General features: G+C 35.3%; 1 protein-coding gene across 1 annotated transcript in view; it reads left to right on the top strand.

The window, feature by feature from the left end:
* RIF1 (replication timing regulatory factor 1) overlaps positions 1-15,397 on the top strand; it is a 72,230-nt gene that overhangs the window by 50,861 nt on the left and 5,972 nt on the right. The window contains exons 23-34 of the mRNA XM_047083997.1: positions 672-714; positions 1,499-1,701; positions 2,250-2,349; positions 5,180-5,299; positions 6,264-6,415; positions 6,796-6,876; positions 7,169-7,223; positions 7,581-10,823; positions 12,918-13,061; positions 13,375-13,452; positions 13,541-13,656; positions 14,744-14,897. Coding sequence (XP_046939953.1) covers positions 672-714; positions 1,499-1,701; positions 2,250-2,349; positions 5,180-5,299; positions 6,264-6,415; positions 6,796-6,876; positions 7,169-7,223; positions 7,581-10,823; positions 12,918-13,061; positions 13,375-13,452; positions 13,541-13,656; positions 14,744-14,897 — 4,489 coding nt within the window. The remainder of the gene's footprint in view (positions 1-671; positions 715-1,498; positions 1,702-2,249; positions 2,350-5,179; positions 5,300-6,263; positions 6,416-6,795; positions 6,877-7,168; positions 7,224-7,580; positions 10,824-12,917; positions 13,062-13,374; positions 13,453-13,540; positions 13,657-14,743; positions 14,898-15,397) is intronic.

Raw genomic sequence — 15,397 nt, 5'->3', positions numbered from 1 at the left:
TTGAACATATTTGTACACACGTCAGTGTCCTCATTTTCTACTACGTCTGCAGAACAAGGCCCTAGAAGTTAAATTGTTGGTCCAAATGGTATACACATTTAAATTTCTGAATTATCCTGTAAAAAATTATTTTAATTTACATTATCCTTTACATTTGAATTGAAGCAACCATTGCCTTAAAAAAAAAAACCATGAAAATATCCCAAATAGCATACTTTTTAAAAAGCAGCTTGAAAGGATTCATTGATGTCTTTTCTGTCAAGCTTATGTGGTTCAATCATAATTGTCCCATCTTTTTAAAGTTATATTCATAGAGAAAGTTTCAGGAACAAATTTTACAAAGTACAAAGTAGAACCCTAAATACATCAACTTTTTGTATGTCTTTCAGTTTTTAAGTTTCATCAAAAATAATATATGCTTTTTAAAAAAGGTACAGTAACAAGTAAACTAGTATTAGTAGTTTGAGGTCTATTCCAGATGTTTTTCTTGGACTCCTTTTTTAAAGATAGGTTTGTTTCATGCTTAATGTTTGGTAATTTGACATTTTTTAGATGAAGATTTGGGGCACCTTTTAAAATCACTACACATGTCTCATTTTTATGGCTGCATTATGTATTTTTAGGCTTAACTTTCTGAAATATAAGTGGTACTCTTGTGTTTTTCTTCCCAGGCTTGATGAAGTTCCTAAAGTGTATAGTTGTATGAGCAACAAGGTAAAAATAGACAATTGTCTGTAAAACATAGCTTCATGAAGAAAAAATGTTAGAGTTCAGATAGTTGTCTTCCTTACATATACTTCTGATTTTTAAAAGGTTTATATATTTTCAGTTTTAATAGGCATTTAATAACATGACATGGACACATACACAAGATAGTTTTTTTTTTTTTAATTTTTTTTTTTCAATGTTTTTATTTATTTCTGGGACAGAGAGAGACAGAGCATGAACGGGGGAGGGGCAGAGAGAGAGGGAGACACAGAATCGGAAACAGGCTCCAGGCTCTGAGCCATCAGCCCAGAGCCCGACGCGGGGCTCGAACTCACGGACCGTGAGATCGTGACCTGGCCGAAGTCGGACGCCTAACCGACTGCGCCACCCAGGCACCCCCACAAGATAGTTTTTAAAGAAGAATAACATTGCTTTAAATTCATAGACCTCATTAACTTTTATCCCTTTATATGGGAGAGTATTTATAGGTAAAACTTGTGTAGCCAGCTGTTAATCTCTGTTAATGAGAAAACAATTTTTTCTGTTAATGGAAAATAAGCTTGACATCAAATCTTACATCAATAATTAATTTCACCTGACAGTTTGTCAGTTTATATAATAAACCTGTATTTAAGGAAATAGGTGCTTTAAAAACCATTTGAATTGTAAAAATTGAAGAAGTGGTAGCATGTTGTGAGTTGCTTAATTTATAATTCTTTGTGCTTTTATCTTTACTGTTTTAAAAGCACATTTCCAAATGTTATCCTAACAAAATTTTCCTTTTTCCTAGTTAGAAAAGCTATTAGGAGAGATAATTACTTGTCTGCACTTCAGCTACACTGGAACTTATGACAGCGAACTTCTTGAACAGATCTCTCCATTATTATGCATAATATTTTTGCACAAGAATAAACAGATTCGAAAACAGAGCGCTCAGTTCTGGAATGCCACATTTGCTAAAGTGACGATGTTGACTTATCCTGAAGAGTTAAAGTATGCTAATAACCTATTTCATACAGTTACTGTGATATGTAACTTGATATTTTTGTTTTAAAATGAATTTTTCTTAGAGGAATCATTGCAGAGGATTCCTCAATTGAAATGTTATTTTGAGGATGTGGTAATTACTAAACATTATTTGGTTTACTTTGGTCCTTCGAATAACTTTGGTTTTAGGAACATAAAAAGCAATTTAAAACTTTCCTTGATAAAAGAAATACAAAGGACAAGAAATTGATGGTTATTACATCTGGGTGATGTGTACATGGGAATTTAATGTAAAAGTCTACTGCTTGAGAATTTTGTATGATAAAAATTTGGAAAATTTTTAAATAAGAGAATTTGGGAACTGAAGAATGTAGCAAAGAAATTAAATGTACTGTCTACATTTCTCCTAGTTGTGTGTGTATATAGAGAAAGTCTTTAAACTCGATGTATTTTGTCACTTTAAAATTGTAATTAAAGTGTCCTTATTAACATATCGTTGGTATTCACCAGTATTACTTGACTCAAGGTATATATGTTTATGTACTTTTTTAAAGACCAATATTAAGACAAGCCAAACAGAAATTTCTGCTCCTCTTGCCTGGTTTGGAAAATGTTGAATTTATGGAGGAATCCAGTGGCCCATACTCAGATGGAGTAAGTTGGGATTTTTTTTATTTTTCAGTGTTGTTCATTTATTCCATTTTCGTGTAATTCTTTAAAAGACAAAAACCTAGGGATACCTGGGTGGCTCAGTCAGTTGAGCGTCCAGCTTTGGCTCCCATCATGATCTCGTGGTTTGTGAGTTCAACCCCTGCGTTGGGCTCTGTGCTGACAGTTCGGAGCCTGGAGCCTGTTTCAGATTCTGTGTCTCCTTCTCTCTCTCTCTCTCTCTCTCTCTCTCTCTCTGCCAAAATTAAACGTTAGAAAAAAAAATTTTTTTTAAAGACAAAAACCTAAAATATGTTACTGACTTAAGTAAAACTTGAACATAAGAACATCATAATACAGGATTTTTGTATGACCTCGGTTGTCTGGCTTGAATACTTTTTTTTTTTTTTAATCCGAGTGTAACTGACATACAATATTGTGTTTCAGGTATACGTCTTGGTGATTTGATATTTTTATGCATCATGAAACAATCTTCATGATAAGTCTAGTGATCATCTGCCCTGCAAAGTTATGACAGTATTATTAACTATTCCCTGTGCTGTACATGATTTATTTATTTATTTTTATATGTTTATTTTGAGAAAGAGTGTGGGTGGGGGGGAGTAGAGGGAGAGAGAGAATCCCAAGCAGGCTCCACACTGTCAGTGGAGAGCCTGACGTGGGGTTTGATCTCATGAACTTTGAGATCCTGACCTGAGCCGAAATCAAGAGTCAGATGCCTAACCAACTGAGCCACCCGATTGCTCTGATTCGTGTATTTTATAACGGGAAGTTTGTACCTCTTGATCCCCTTTGCCTGTTTCATTCACTCCCACCTGATCCCTGCTCTGGTGTCCAGCAGTTTGTTTCCTGTCTTTTTTTCTGTGTTGTTTGTTCATGTTATATTTTAGATTGTACCTATTAGTGAAATCATATAGTATTTGTCTGAGATTTTACTTAGCATAATATTCTCTAGGTTAATCCATGTTGTCACAAAGGGCAAGATTTCATTCCTTTTTATGTTTGAGTGATATTTCATCATGTGTATATATCTTCTTTTTTTTTTTTTGTATATATCTTCTTTATCCGTTTATCCATTTATTTTTCATTTATCACTTAGGTTATTTCCGTATCTTGGTTATTGTAAACTATGCTGCAATGAAGTTGAGGGTGTGCATCTCTTTAAATTGGTGTTTTTGTTTTCTTTGGACGAATACCCAAAAGTAAAATTGCTGGATTGTATGGTAGTTCTATTTTTAATTTTTTGAAGAACCTCCATACTGTGTTTTATAGTGGCTGTACTAATTTACATTCCACCAATAGTGCAAGGGTTCCCCTTTGTCCATACTTTGCTAACACGTGTTATTTTTTTGTCTTTTCCATTAATAGTCACTTTTACTGGTGTGAGGTGATATCTCATGTTTTGTTTGCATTTCCTTGATAATTAGTGATGTTGAGCATTTTCTCATGTGCCTGTTGGCTATCTGTATATCTTTGGAAAAATACTTATTCAAGTCCTCTACCCATTTTTTATTTGGGATTTTTAAAAATACTAAGTTGTTTACTAACCCCTTATCAGAAGTATGATTTGCAAATATCTTCTTCCATACAGTAGGTTGCCTTTTCATTTTGCTGATGCTTTCCTTCATTGTGCAAAAGTTTTTCCATTTGATGGAATTTCATTTATTTTAGCTTTTGTTGCCCGTTGACCTGAAATACTTTTATGATTTAAGGGCATTAAATTTCACCATAGATTCTCATGTAAATATCTGGTTTTTGTTCATTAGTTATCTTTTTTGAACTATGGCATTTCATATATATTCCTTTGCAAATGTTGTAATTATTATAATACATGGTTAAGTGTTACTTCAGATAAACCAAAATAATAATTATTGGTCCATGTCTAAGCAAGAGCTACCCTTCATTTTTCTCCGTTCTTTCCATCAAATCCCTCATTCCTTCTGTCAGAAAAACACATATTTGTTGTCACACACCCACTTGAAACCAGGGTACTTTGGCCAGTAACAATTACTGTCTGAGGATCAAGGAGTAAAGACATGGGTACTGCATGTCCACGAGGTACCACATTCTTAGACAACTTTGTTTCTATTCAGCAACAACAAATGGAGTCTAGCTGTTCTTTGTTTAGAACCTGTAAGAGAAAAGTTAATGGCCAACTGAGTACTCTAGTGTTAGTTCTTGGCCTATCATGTATGCCTTATTGGTTGTATGATGTTTAAAGTTTCATGGCTGTGATTTTTCTTCTTAGAAATATTTTCAGTAATTGGAAGGGTCTTTGAGTCCTGTAATTTGATTCATTTTAAGTATTTATATGATGTATCTTATTCATAGAATTTGTAAAATTCTCAAAACATTCAGATTTTATAAAATTTCTAAAAATGGTGCACAACAGCTGTGTAGGTTAGAAATGTCAAATCTGTTTGATGTTGAATTATACAATGGCTCTTTTCTTTGACATGACTTTAATAAGTTTGAATAATGAGAAAGAATTTTAATATTTGAAATGAGCATTTATTACACTGGAATTTTCAAAGCATGAAAAGGAGAAGTAGAGCATTTGTACTTTTTAGCAGTTTTAATTTTGGGGCGCTTGGATGGCTCAGTTGAGCGTCTGACTTCGGCTCAAGTCACGATCTCATGGTTTGTGGGTTTGAGTCCCGTGTCGGGCTCTGTGCTGACAGCTCAGAGCCTGAAGCCTGCTTCATATTCTGTGTCTCCCTCCCTCTCTGCCCCTTCCCCACTTGGCACGTGCACACTCACTCTCAAAATAAAAGCGTTAAAAATTTTTTTAATTGTTTTATTTTTAATAAAACAGACAGAGAATTCACAGTTAAATATGAAGATAAGTGGCATGGAAAGAAAATCAAGTGGAAAAAGAGATTCTTTTTTGGCACAAACAAAGGATGCGAAAGAAAATATGAAACCTCCAGGCCAAGTATGTTTTTCCAAAATATATTTAATAGTACTTTTAGAGTATATGGTAGCTTGAGAATGTATAGCTTCTAATTGGAAGAAAAAGCTATTAAAGGCTAAATAAAAGGATTAAAGAAGAATTAGAGAGTTTGGTCTAAAAGAACTTAGGATAGCATGGAAATCTAGAAGCTTTGGGAGATGATTCATTCTTCCTGAGGTTTAAGTCTGTTTAATATGTAGCATCCATTAAGTATAGTTAATTCAGGCACCTATCCATTAAGTATGGTTAATCCATTAAGTTCCTTGAAATGGAATCAACTATAGGTATGAATAATTATAGAATAGGTAGCATCAGAGACTGTTTTAGAACTTCTGGTAAAAGAGAACACAGACGTAAGACATCTAAATCTAAAACTCGTAATCTTAACTAGTTGCCAGTCAACTGATCTTCAGACAATAATTGTCTCTTCCGTGACTTCCAATAAGGATATTCTGGAGTCTTGAAACCATGGCCTTTGGCAAAATGAAAGAATGTTATGTTTTAAGGAATGACTCCAATATAGTCAGGTAGCAACTATGATACAGAATGAAAACAATTGCATTGAAAAATAGTAAAAGTAACAGTAGCAGTGTTCTTGGTCTGTAGTGCATATTTTTTTGGCAACTTTTACTTAACTTGACTAGTTTATGCTTCAGCTTGAGAGCTGGTGATACACTCTCTTGCCAAACCATTTGATTTTCATATGTTGTCCTGAAAACCATATTTGCCTGTGCTTTGTTGGTAACTTGCCTACTTTTTAAAAAGGTGTAATAATTTTTACTTTCCAAATTTTTTTTAGAGGTAGAATGAAAGCGAGCGACATTGTACTAATTATTAACCAAGGATATCATATAGATTTGAATTTCAAACTTCTTAGTCATTATTGAAGACCTTTTCTAGAGGGCTAGAAGAGAGATTGGTACGTTTGCTTTTTTAAAATTTGCAGTTGAAATTAGAGTCGCCTTCTCCAAAAACAAAGAGTGAAATGCCTTTGGAAGAAGAAAAGTCTGTCGACTTTGTGTTTATACCTTCCGAAGGAAAAGAAGCAAAGGAAAGAATACTAACTGAACATCAGAAAGAAGTACTCAAAACAAAGAGGTTTGTAGTCCTTTTATCTTGAATTAGATATTCTGTATTCACATTTAGATGTCGTGCAGCAATTATAACTTTCTGCTTAGAACTGAGGTACTGTATGTATAATCTGTATTTTAATGCCAGAAAAGATGTGCCATACATGGTTGCATTTCATAATGCATATGGTAACTTAGTTATGTACCAAATATTTCTGAATTCAGAGGTGAATCATTAATGGAGGTAGTGTTGGAGGAGAGGATAGGGAAGATAATTTCATGGAAAATAAGCATCTAAGCCTTGATTTTATATTGTTCTTAAAAGACAATTAGATGTACAGTTTTAAGTTTAATTTCTAATTGTAGAAATGTCGCATTTTGAAGTTACTTATGTAAGATCTTTTTTAGGTGCGATATTCCTGCTATGTATAATAACCTGGATGTTTCACAGGATACTTTGTTTTCTCAGTATACTCATGAAGAGTCTTTGTAAGTATGGAAGATGTTGAAGTAACTGGTTTTCTAATTTTTAATTAAAAGTAATTTATGGGCAGCTGGGTGGCTCAGTTAATCGTCTGACTCTGATTTTGGCTCAGGTCATGATCTCACGGCTCGTTGTTTTGAGCCCCACATCAAGCTCTGAGCTGACACCAGGGATCCTGCTTGGGATTCTGTCTCTCCCTGACTCTCTGCCTCTCCCCTACTCTCTTTCTCTCTCTCTCTAAAAAGAATAAATAAAATTTTTAAAAACAGTATTTTAATTTGCACATTTTTATTTCAGGGAAGTTCCTACTTTAACTGAAAAATCAAAGGAAGATTCCAAGGTGATATTTAAGGTATATTTGGTATTTAATATTTTGGGGTTTTTAGAATTACCATTCCATTATGAAGTCTTGTGTATTAATTTTAAGATGTATTGCATAATCTCTTAACTCTTATTGGCAGACTTTGGCAGAATTGTAGTCATTGTATTTGTGGGTATTTGTGTGTTTAAAATAAAATATTTGGCTTTATTAAATATTTATAATTAGAAACACAAAGTAACGGGTGTCTACCACCACCTTTGGAATATTTGCAAAATATTGAAAGTCAAGTGTTACCTTTTGAGTTACTGAAGTTTTATACTAAGATATCCCCACAAAGTCAGACTTATTTGCAGACTAATCTATATATGTGTGTACTTCTCTGTGCAGGAGGAACAAATGGAGAGTGACATTGTCATTCCTCAAGATGTCACAGAAAACTGTGGTATGGATGAACATCCTGAAAAGGGTTCCCTTTCAAATAATGAGAGTGGTTCTATTGAAGAAACCAGCCCAGACATACTGAGCAGTAATAATGATGCCAGAAAGAAAGCTTTAATTTCATCAACGAAAACACCAACTGAATGCGCATCTAGTGCAGAAAATACTTTTGGTGTCAACAGTAGCTCAGTTTCTAATGTCATCGTTTCTGGAACTCCCCCACAGCCTACAAGTCGGAGGCAAACTTTTATTACTTTGGAGAAGTTTGATGGTTCAGAAAATAGACCTTTTAGTCCATCTCCCTTAAATAATATGTCATCAACTGTTACAGTGAAAAATAACCAGGAAAACATGAGTAAAACAGATATTCCATCAAAAACAAAGAAAAGAGAAATAGCTCTTGTAAAATCTGACTCTGAAAAAATAGTGCATGGAATTAAGAGATCAAGCCGAAAGTCGAGTAAAGGTGAACAAACTGGGAATAAAAGGTCTAAGCTCTTAATGAGATCTGAGCAGGAGAAAAATACTCAGGAATCTGTTGATGGAATGGTAGCCTTAGAAAATAACCAACCTGGTTTGCTTAATCAGACAGAATGTATGTTAGATAATAACCATACTCATCTCTCTGAATCTGCAGTGGAGTATGAGGATATGGTGCTTAAGCCAACAATAGAAAATGCAGTGTTATTAGAAAACAGTACTGTAGAAGACAAAACATTAGGAATTAATTTAGAATCCAAAGAAAATACACCCCCAACTATAACACCAGCAGATCAAATAGTAGATGAGGATAGTACTATTCAGATAACTCCAAGCCAGAAAACCCTTAGACGATCGTCAAGGCGACGTTCAGAAATAGCAGAGCCCACCACTGACAGCCAAGAGAAAGAAAATAATCAAAAAAAGGAGAGACGTAAAGAAGAAGAAAAACCTCTTCAGAAGAGCCCATTGCAGGTAAAAGATGACTTGTTACTTAAGCAAAAACTGATTTCTGAACAAACTGTGCAGGAAAATGTAGAGAAAGGAACTAACTTACATGAGAAGACTTTTGGGGAAACCAGCACTAATGCTGAAATTGATGAAAGTAAAAGAAAGCTAGACCTTGAGAATATTAAATCTGAGGGCGACGGTGCTCAGGACATTGCAGAAAAGTCCTCTGAAAAACCAGTAAGTGGACGAACACGGTATCAAACAAGAAGAGCATCCCAAGGTTTACTATCCAGCATTGAAAACTCAGAATCTGATAGTTCTGAGGCAAAAGAAGAAGGTTCTAAAAAGAAGAGATCTGGAAAATGGAAAAACAAAAGCAGCGATAGTGTTGACATTGAAGATCAAGAAGAGAAAGTGGTAAAACAAGAATGTATAAACATTGAAAACCAGACTCTTGATTGTAAAGCAAATTCTGACGTAGACAGAGACATAAAATCTCAGATTTGTGAACAAAAAGATGAGAGTAGTGTAACTCTTGAAGAGTCTACAGTATCTTCAGATTTATTGCAGGTTTCTGATGACGTATCAAATACTTATGAGGGAAAAATCAAAACCAACAAGTGTGCAGAATATTCTTTTTCAAACCCATCAGTACCAGAATCAAATCTCAGGACTAGAAATGCCAGTAAGAGATTACAAAAACGAGATTCTGTAGAAAATAACAGTGTGGGAGAATCTTCAAAAATAGGGACATCAGACATTTCTTTGCTTTCTGAAAAATCTTCTCAAACACTTGAATGCCAACATAAGAGAAGTAGGAGGGTAAGGCGATCTAAAAGTTGTGAGTGCTGTGGAGAAAAATCACAACCTCAGGAAAAGTCACTCATTGGGTTAAAGAATATGGAAAATTACGATGTAAAGGTCACTGAAACAAAAAAGACAGACATGCAAACAGCTGTACCTGTATCGGAAACTTCTAAAGTTAATCTGTACTCGGAGGTAAAACTTTCAGATGAGCATAATGCTGTGAATTTTCATTTGGGTCTCAAGGAGGAGAATGATACTGTTAATGATTCGTTAGTCATATCTGAGACTGAGTTCAAAGAAGATACTGTCCAAAACCCTCTTCCTTCTGAAGTAGTGAATTTTGAACAAGAAACTTGTGATACGAATTCTGCAGAAGCAACATCTCTTGAGAGCCAAGGGCCGTCCAATAAAAAGTGTAAAACTGTTGGCCCATCTTTAGATGATTCCAGAGATAATTCACTGGAATATTCTACTTTGGAGATTAACAAAGAAAAGCCAGAGGCTGTCCTGGAGAAGGAACTAACAATAGAGAACATTGCCAGTGTTGAAACAAATGCATGTGAAGCTGAAGCAATATTTAATCCAGAAGTAGTAGAAGCTGTTGAATTGGATACAGAAAGTGATCAATCTGAAGCAGGCTTATCTGAACAAAAGGATGCCAAAACTGTTGTTTTTGAAGAAGAGGTAATGGAGATAAACAGTGAAAGAGAGGCAGCTGAAGAACCGAATGCCGAAGAAACAGTAACTAAAGAATTTAATTCTGGTATTGGTTATTCTGATGATACCACACCTGTAAAAGTGAGTGCTCAGGCAGAGATACCTGAACAAACAGCAGTTGGGGAATTAGATGAAGGAAGTGATGAATCTAGTCCAAACTCATCTGAAGAAATGAATGCTAAAATGGAAAATTATGAAGAGACAGTGATTAGTGAGGTAAATGCTGAAGCTGACCAAGTCAGTGAAACAGAGGATGGGGACTTGACTACTAAAATATCTACTAAGCTTGTACAGGCCAATACAAAGACATTGACTATGGGAATCGACAGCTTTGTTTACAATACACTTGAGATGAGTATTGAAGAAGGAAAGGTGGACTCTAATAAAACTGAAGCAAATATTGAACTTAGTAAGTCTGAAGAAACATTAGATGACAATCAAATGGTAGAAGGGAATGATGAAATTTTACAAGAAGTTCACCCTACTTCAGAGAAAGTGGAGGAAACCTCACAGTCTCTGACATCTGAAACAGCTATCTCCGAACTAATAACAGAAGACAATAATGCATCTCCTCAAAAATTAAGGGAACTTGATCCTTTACTTCTATCAGCAAATGGCAGTCCTAGTGGCATGCAGACACGCTGTGTCTGGTCTCCTTTGGCTTCTCCATCCACCAGCATTTTAAAGAGAGGATTAAAAAGACCACATGAAGATGAGATATCGTCACCTGTTCACAAGGTAGGGGAATTGAGGTTGAATATTAATTAGCCCATATTTACTTTGAGTATTTTGGTCATACAGTGACACCTGTTGAATGACAGAATATTCGACCACTTATTTTGAATGTTTACCAAGGTGCCTAGGGAAAAGGGTAGGCAGAAGGAAAAGTGTTGATAAAAGGGGACTTAGATCTGTCTTTACTTGAGGACACTGAAGATTTTCAGCCATGTACATTTTTCACCTTTTGCAGAATTGGTGAGGATTTCTCATGATAGTTTTTTTGTTTGTTTTGTTCATAACATGAGGAAGCATTTAGAATGGTGGTAAAACAGCTTTAGTTAGCATTTACTGTGTGGTAGGATATTGTATGGTCTGTTTCACATTGAAGTGTTTATATAAACTCATTTCCAGACCTTACAATGAAAAAGTCTCAGGCTGTGCCTTTATCAGTTTCTGGATGGGATTGCATTTCTAATTTTATTTCCCCATCTTCACTAAAGTCACTTTTGTGAAAATCGATTATCTATGTATCTGATTTAGCTCCTGACCCTATAACTTACACATAGTTTGTTGATTGAATAAACTAAAAAAGGAAAAGTTACACGTGCTTACATAGCTGAGCTTGTCCTCTGCTTAGCAAAGGAGTTCTGAAAAGGTATGATGTGAGCATTCTTTAACTTTAAAATTGAATCTGCCATTTACTGCAGAATACGTGTGTTTATATATACAAACAAGACCTAAGATATACTTAATTTTGTCTTTAGCAAGGACATTGTGAAGACTTGTCAAATACACCAAAAATTCTTACACTGACAGTTCAGTTTTTTGGTTTTATTTGGCTTTGCTTTTATTTTGAGGCTGTGTGTGTGTGTGTGTGTGTGTGTGTGTTTTGTAAGTATCTTAAGTTTAATTAAATTGTCCATAGAAGTCTTTGAAAAGTATGAAGATAGAATGCTTTTTCTTCAGTATAATTTATTTTTCTTCTGTATATATATTTTAGATTGGTGATAAAAGTTAACTAGTCATGTTTTGCTTGATAGTACCTCATATTTAATTTTTATGTAGGCAACAGTAAGACATTGTAGTTTCCTATAGCAAATACATACAGAATCTGCCCACTCTTGGGAATCAAGACCAGGAGATAGATAGATAGATAGATAGATAGATATATATATATATATATATATATATATATATATATATATATATATATATATATAGGTGAGGATGTCTCATGATAGTTTTTTTGTTTTGCTCATAACGTGAGGAAGCTATATATATATATATAATATATATATGTAGTTAATGGCATAAATGCTCTATTGTGTATTTATATCAAATAGCTGAATGAATGAACACATAAGAGTTTAGTAGAAGCTAAAATGACTTCATGCTGGGACTAAGAAAGACACAAATTGCCACTCAGTTGCTGTGATTCTGGTATCCTCAAAGAGTTTAGAGCAGAGGTTAGTAAGATGCACCAGAGCCCAGTTAGTACCATTTCTACCTCTTTACCTTATTTTTTTTTTTTAATTTTTTTTTTTTCAACGTTTATTTATTTTGGGGACAGAGAGAGACAGAGCATGAACGGGGGAGGGGCAGAGAGAGAGAGAGACACAGAATCGGAAACAGGCTCCAGGCTCCGAGCCATCAGCCCAGAGCCCGACGCGGGGCTCGAACTCACGGACCGCGAGATCGTGACCTGGCTGAAGTCGGACGCTTAACCGACTGCGCCACCCAGGCGCCCCATTTACCTTATTTTTTTTAAGTTACTGTAGTAAGCCTACAAAGTGAGTAGAATTTGACGATACAATTTCAACTGCTGCATACAATTTCATTGTTTCTGCCACTGTCCCTGTTTCAGTCTTTGTTGGTATATATTATGTAGAGACCATTTAGAACATGGATAATTGGAATGATCTGTGGTATTAAGTAATATCTATGAAAGCAGCCATTAGGAAGAACTACAGCAATGTGCAGTTGGCTTCTACTGAAGTAAATTAAGCTTCTAAACCTACATTCTATTTCAGGGAGGCCTGATAATGAGAATTTATGGTGTGAATTTTTTTTAACTTTAATTATGTTAAATAAAAACATGACCTGTGTTTTCAGGTTCGCCGTGTCTCCTTTGCAGATCCAATATACCAAGCAGGATTGGCAGATGACATTGATAGGCGATGCTCTATCGTTAGATCCCATTCTTCAAATAATTCTCCCACAGTAAAAAGTGTCAAAACTTCACTTACACAATCTAAGGTAAGCTGTAGGCTTTGAAATATGCATATATGTATGCAGGCATAGGAATGAGTTAAGTATAATTTGTCTTAAAAATAGTAAAGAACAAAACTTCTTCGGTTTGGATGTATTGTTTTGTCTGTGACATGGTAAGCAAACACGAAGAATGGGAAGAGACAGTAAGACAGCAAGTAATTGATTAGGTAATAGTCGATTAATTTTTTCATTTTCTCAAAATTTTAGGAAATTACTGCAATCTAAGTAATGAAATTATAAAATTAGAGTTTCTAGGGTTCTGAGTGAGTTTTTTTTTTCTCTTCTTTCTTCTGTCTAGCATAATGCCACTTCAACCAAAGGATTTCTGTCCTCAGGATCACGTAGCCCTAAATTTAAGAGCTCAAAGAAGTGTTTAGTAAGAAGTGCTTTAGTTTTCATGCAACTTTATTTTTCATGTTCAGTCAGGTGACCTCTGTTTAACGGCTTTTGAAATTTATTCTAAGATTACAGAAATGGCTAAAGAACCTGTGCCATGTCCAGCAGAAAGTGTTTACCCAGCTTTGGTGAACTGTGTGGCTCCAGTTGATATCATTTTACCTCAGATTACATCAAATATATGGTAAGGAGTTATTTATACTGGTCTAATACTTCAAGATGCCACTTGTTTAAGAGGAAAAGTTAAATGAGGTTCTCCTATTTAGAACTGATTTACATGCACTTTCACACATTTTATTTTAAAAATAAAAATTTATCTGGGAAGATGAGGCAGGGCAATAAGAGAAGATCTATCATAATTAAGTAATGGCTAAGATAATTGTGCTCAATATTTGCCAGGTGCTATGCTGAACTCTTTGCATATGTTCTTATTTAATCCTAATTATAAATCCCATAAGGAGTATATTTATTATTTTCCACTTTATAAGATGAAGTTTATAAAAGTTAATCAACCAAAGTCAGGTAGCCATTAAATCATAATGTAGGTGAAATCTGACTGACACACATTGGGTTTAGTCTCTGTCCACTGCTATTGCTTAAGCTGGACAAACATGTCAAATTTTGTTTTAACTTAAATGTACATGGGGCTATCCTCAGAGTGGGTTAAGTGTGCCTGTATAAATGCAGTTATGATTGAGCATAAGTCAGGAAATTCAACTGGATAGGCCATCACAAATAGAATATAGAGTTGCCTGGGTGGTTTAGTCAGTTAAGTGTCTGACTTTGGCTTATGTCATGATCTCAAGGTTCTTGGGTTAGAGCCCCACATCAGGCTCTGTGCTGACAGCTCAGAGCCTGGAGCCTACTTCAGCTTCTGTGTGTGTGTGTGTGTGTGTGTGTGTGTGTGTGTGTGTGTGTGTGTGTGTCTCTCTCTCTCTCTCTCTCTCTCTCTCTCTCTCTCTCTGCCCCTTCCCCACTTGAGCTCTGTCTCTCAAAAATAAACAAACTTTGGGGCGCCTGGGTGGCTCAGTCTGTTAAGCATCCGACTTCAGCTCAGGTCATGATCTCATGGTTCATGAGGTCAAGCTTTGCATTGGGCTCTGCACTAACAATGCAGAGCCTGCTTGGGATTCTCTCTCCCTCTGTCTCTTCCCCTTCCCCCACTCGTGCTCTTTCAAAATAAATAAGTAAACTTTGAAAGATAAGTAAACATTAAAAAATAGCTATAAAACTATATGATGACATTTCTCCTTTTTCTCTTACCTCTTTAGGGCAAGAGGACTGGGACAGCTCATTAGAGCTAAGAATATAAAAACAATTGGTGATTTGAGTACTCTTACAGCATCTGAAATAAAAACTCTTCCTATCCGTTCTCCAAAAGTGTCCAATGTAAAAAAGGCTCTCAGAGTTTATCATGAGCAACAGGTAAACTTCAATGTTAATAAATCATGTATAGATAAATGATTTAGCAATACAATTACAGAAGTTTGTACTGTTGCTTAAAAACTCATTTTATGCCACCTCCCCTCCACCCCACCCCCACCCCCGCCCCCAGGTAAGAGTAACTTAGAAGGTCACTTTATAATTTTATAGACAGAGTTGGCTTCTTGAGTTTGTATACTATCTTTGTGTAATGCATCTCTTTCTTCTTCAGTTCTCCTACCCCCTTGTCTCATTCGTTTCCACCAAATTCGTGATTGTGGTTCTGTGGCTGCTATTCCTAAAACCTGGTCGTTCAAATCTAAACATTATAATAAAAATCTTGCAAATTTGTAGTCAACAGTACTTTGGTCTTGATATCCAAGACAACTGGGACTAATTTTTCTTGCTCTTATCAACTTTTTGCACATATTTTGGCTTATAGACATTTTTGAAGATTCTCCACCCCCCCCCCCACCCGCCCGTAAAAATATATACAGAAGATT

Source organism: Lynx rufus, unplaced genomic scaffold, assembly GCF_022079265.1.
Source record: "Lynx rufus isolate CCGP_SWC_20201006 ecotype Redwood Valley unplaced genomic scaffold, mLynRuf1.p SCAF_2, whole genome shotgun sequence".
NCBI lineage: Eukaryota > Metazoa > Chordata > Mammalia > Carnivora > Felidae > Lynx > Lynx rufus.
This window is presented reverse-complemented; position numbering and strand designations above follow the sequence as displayed.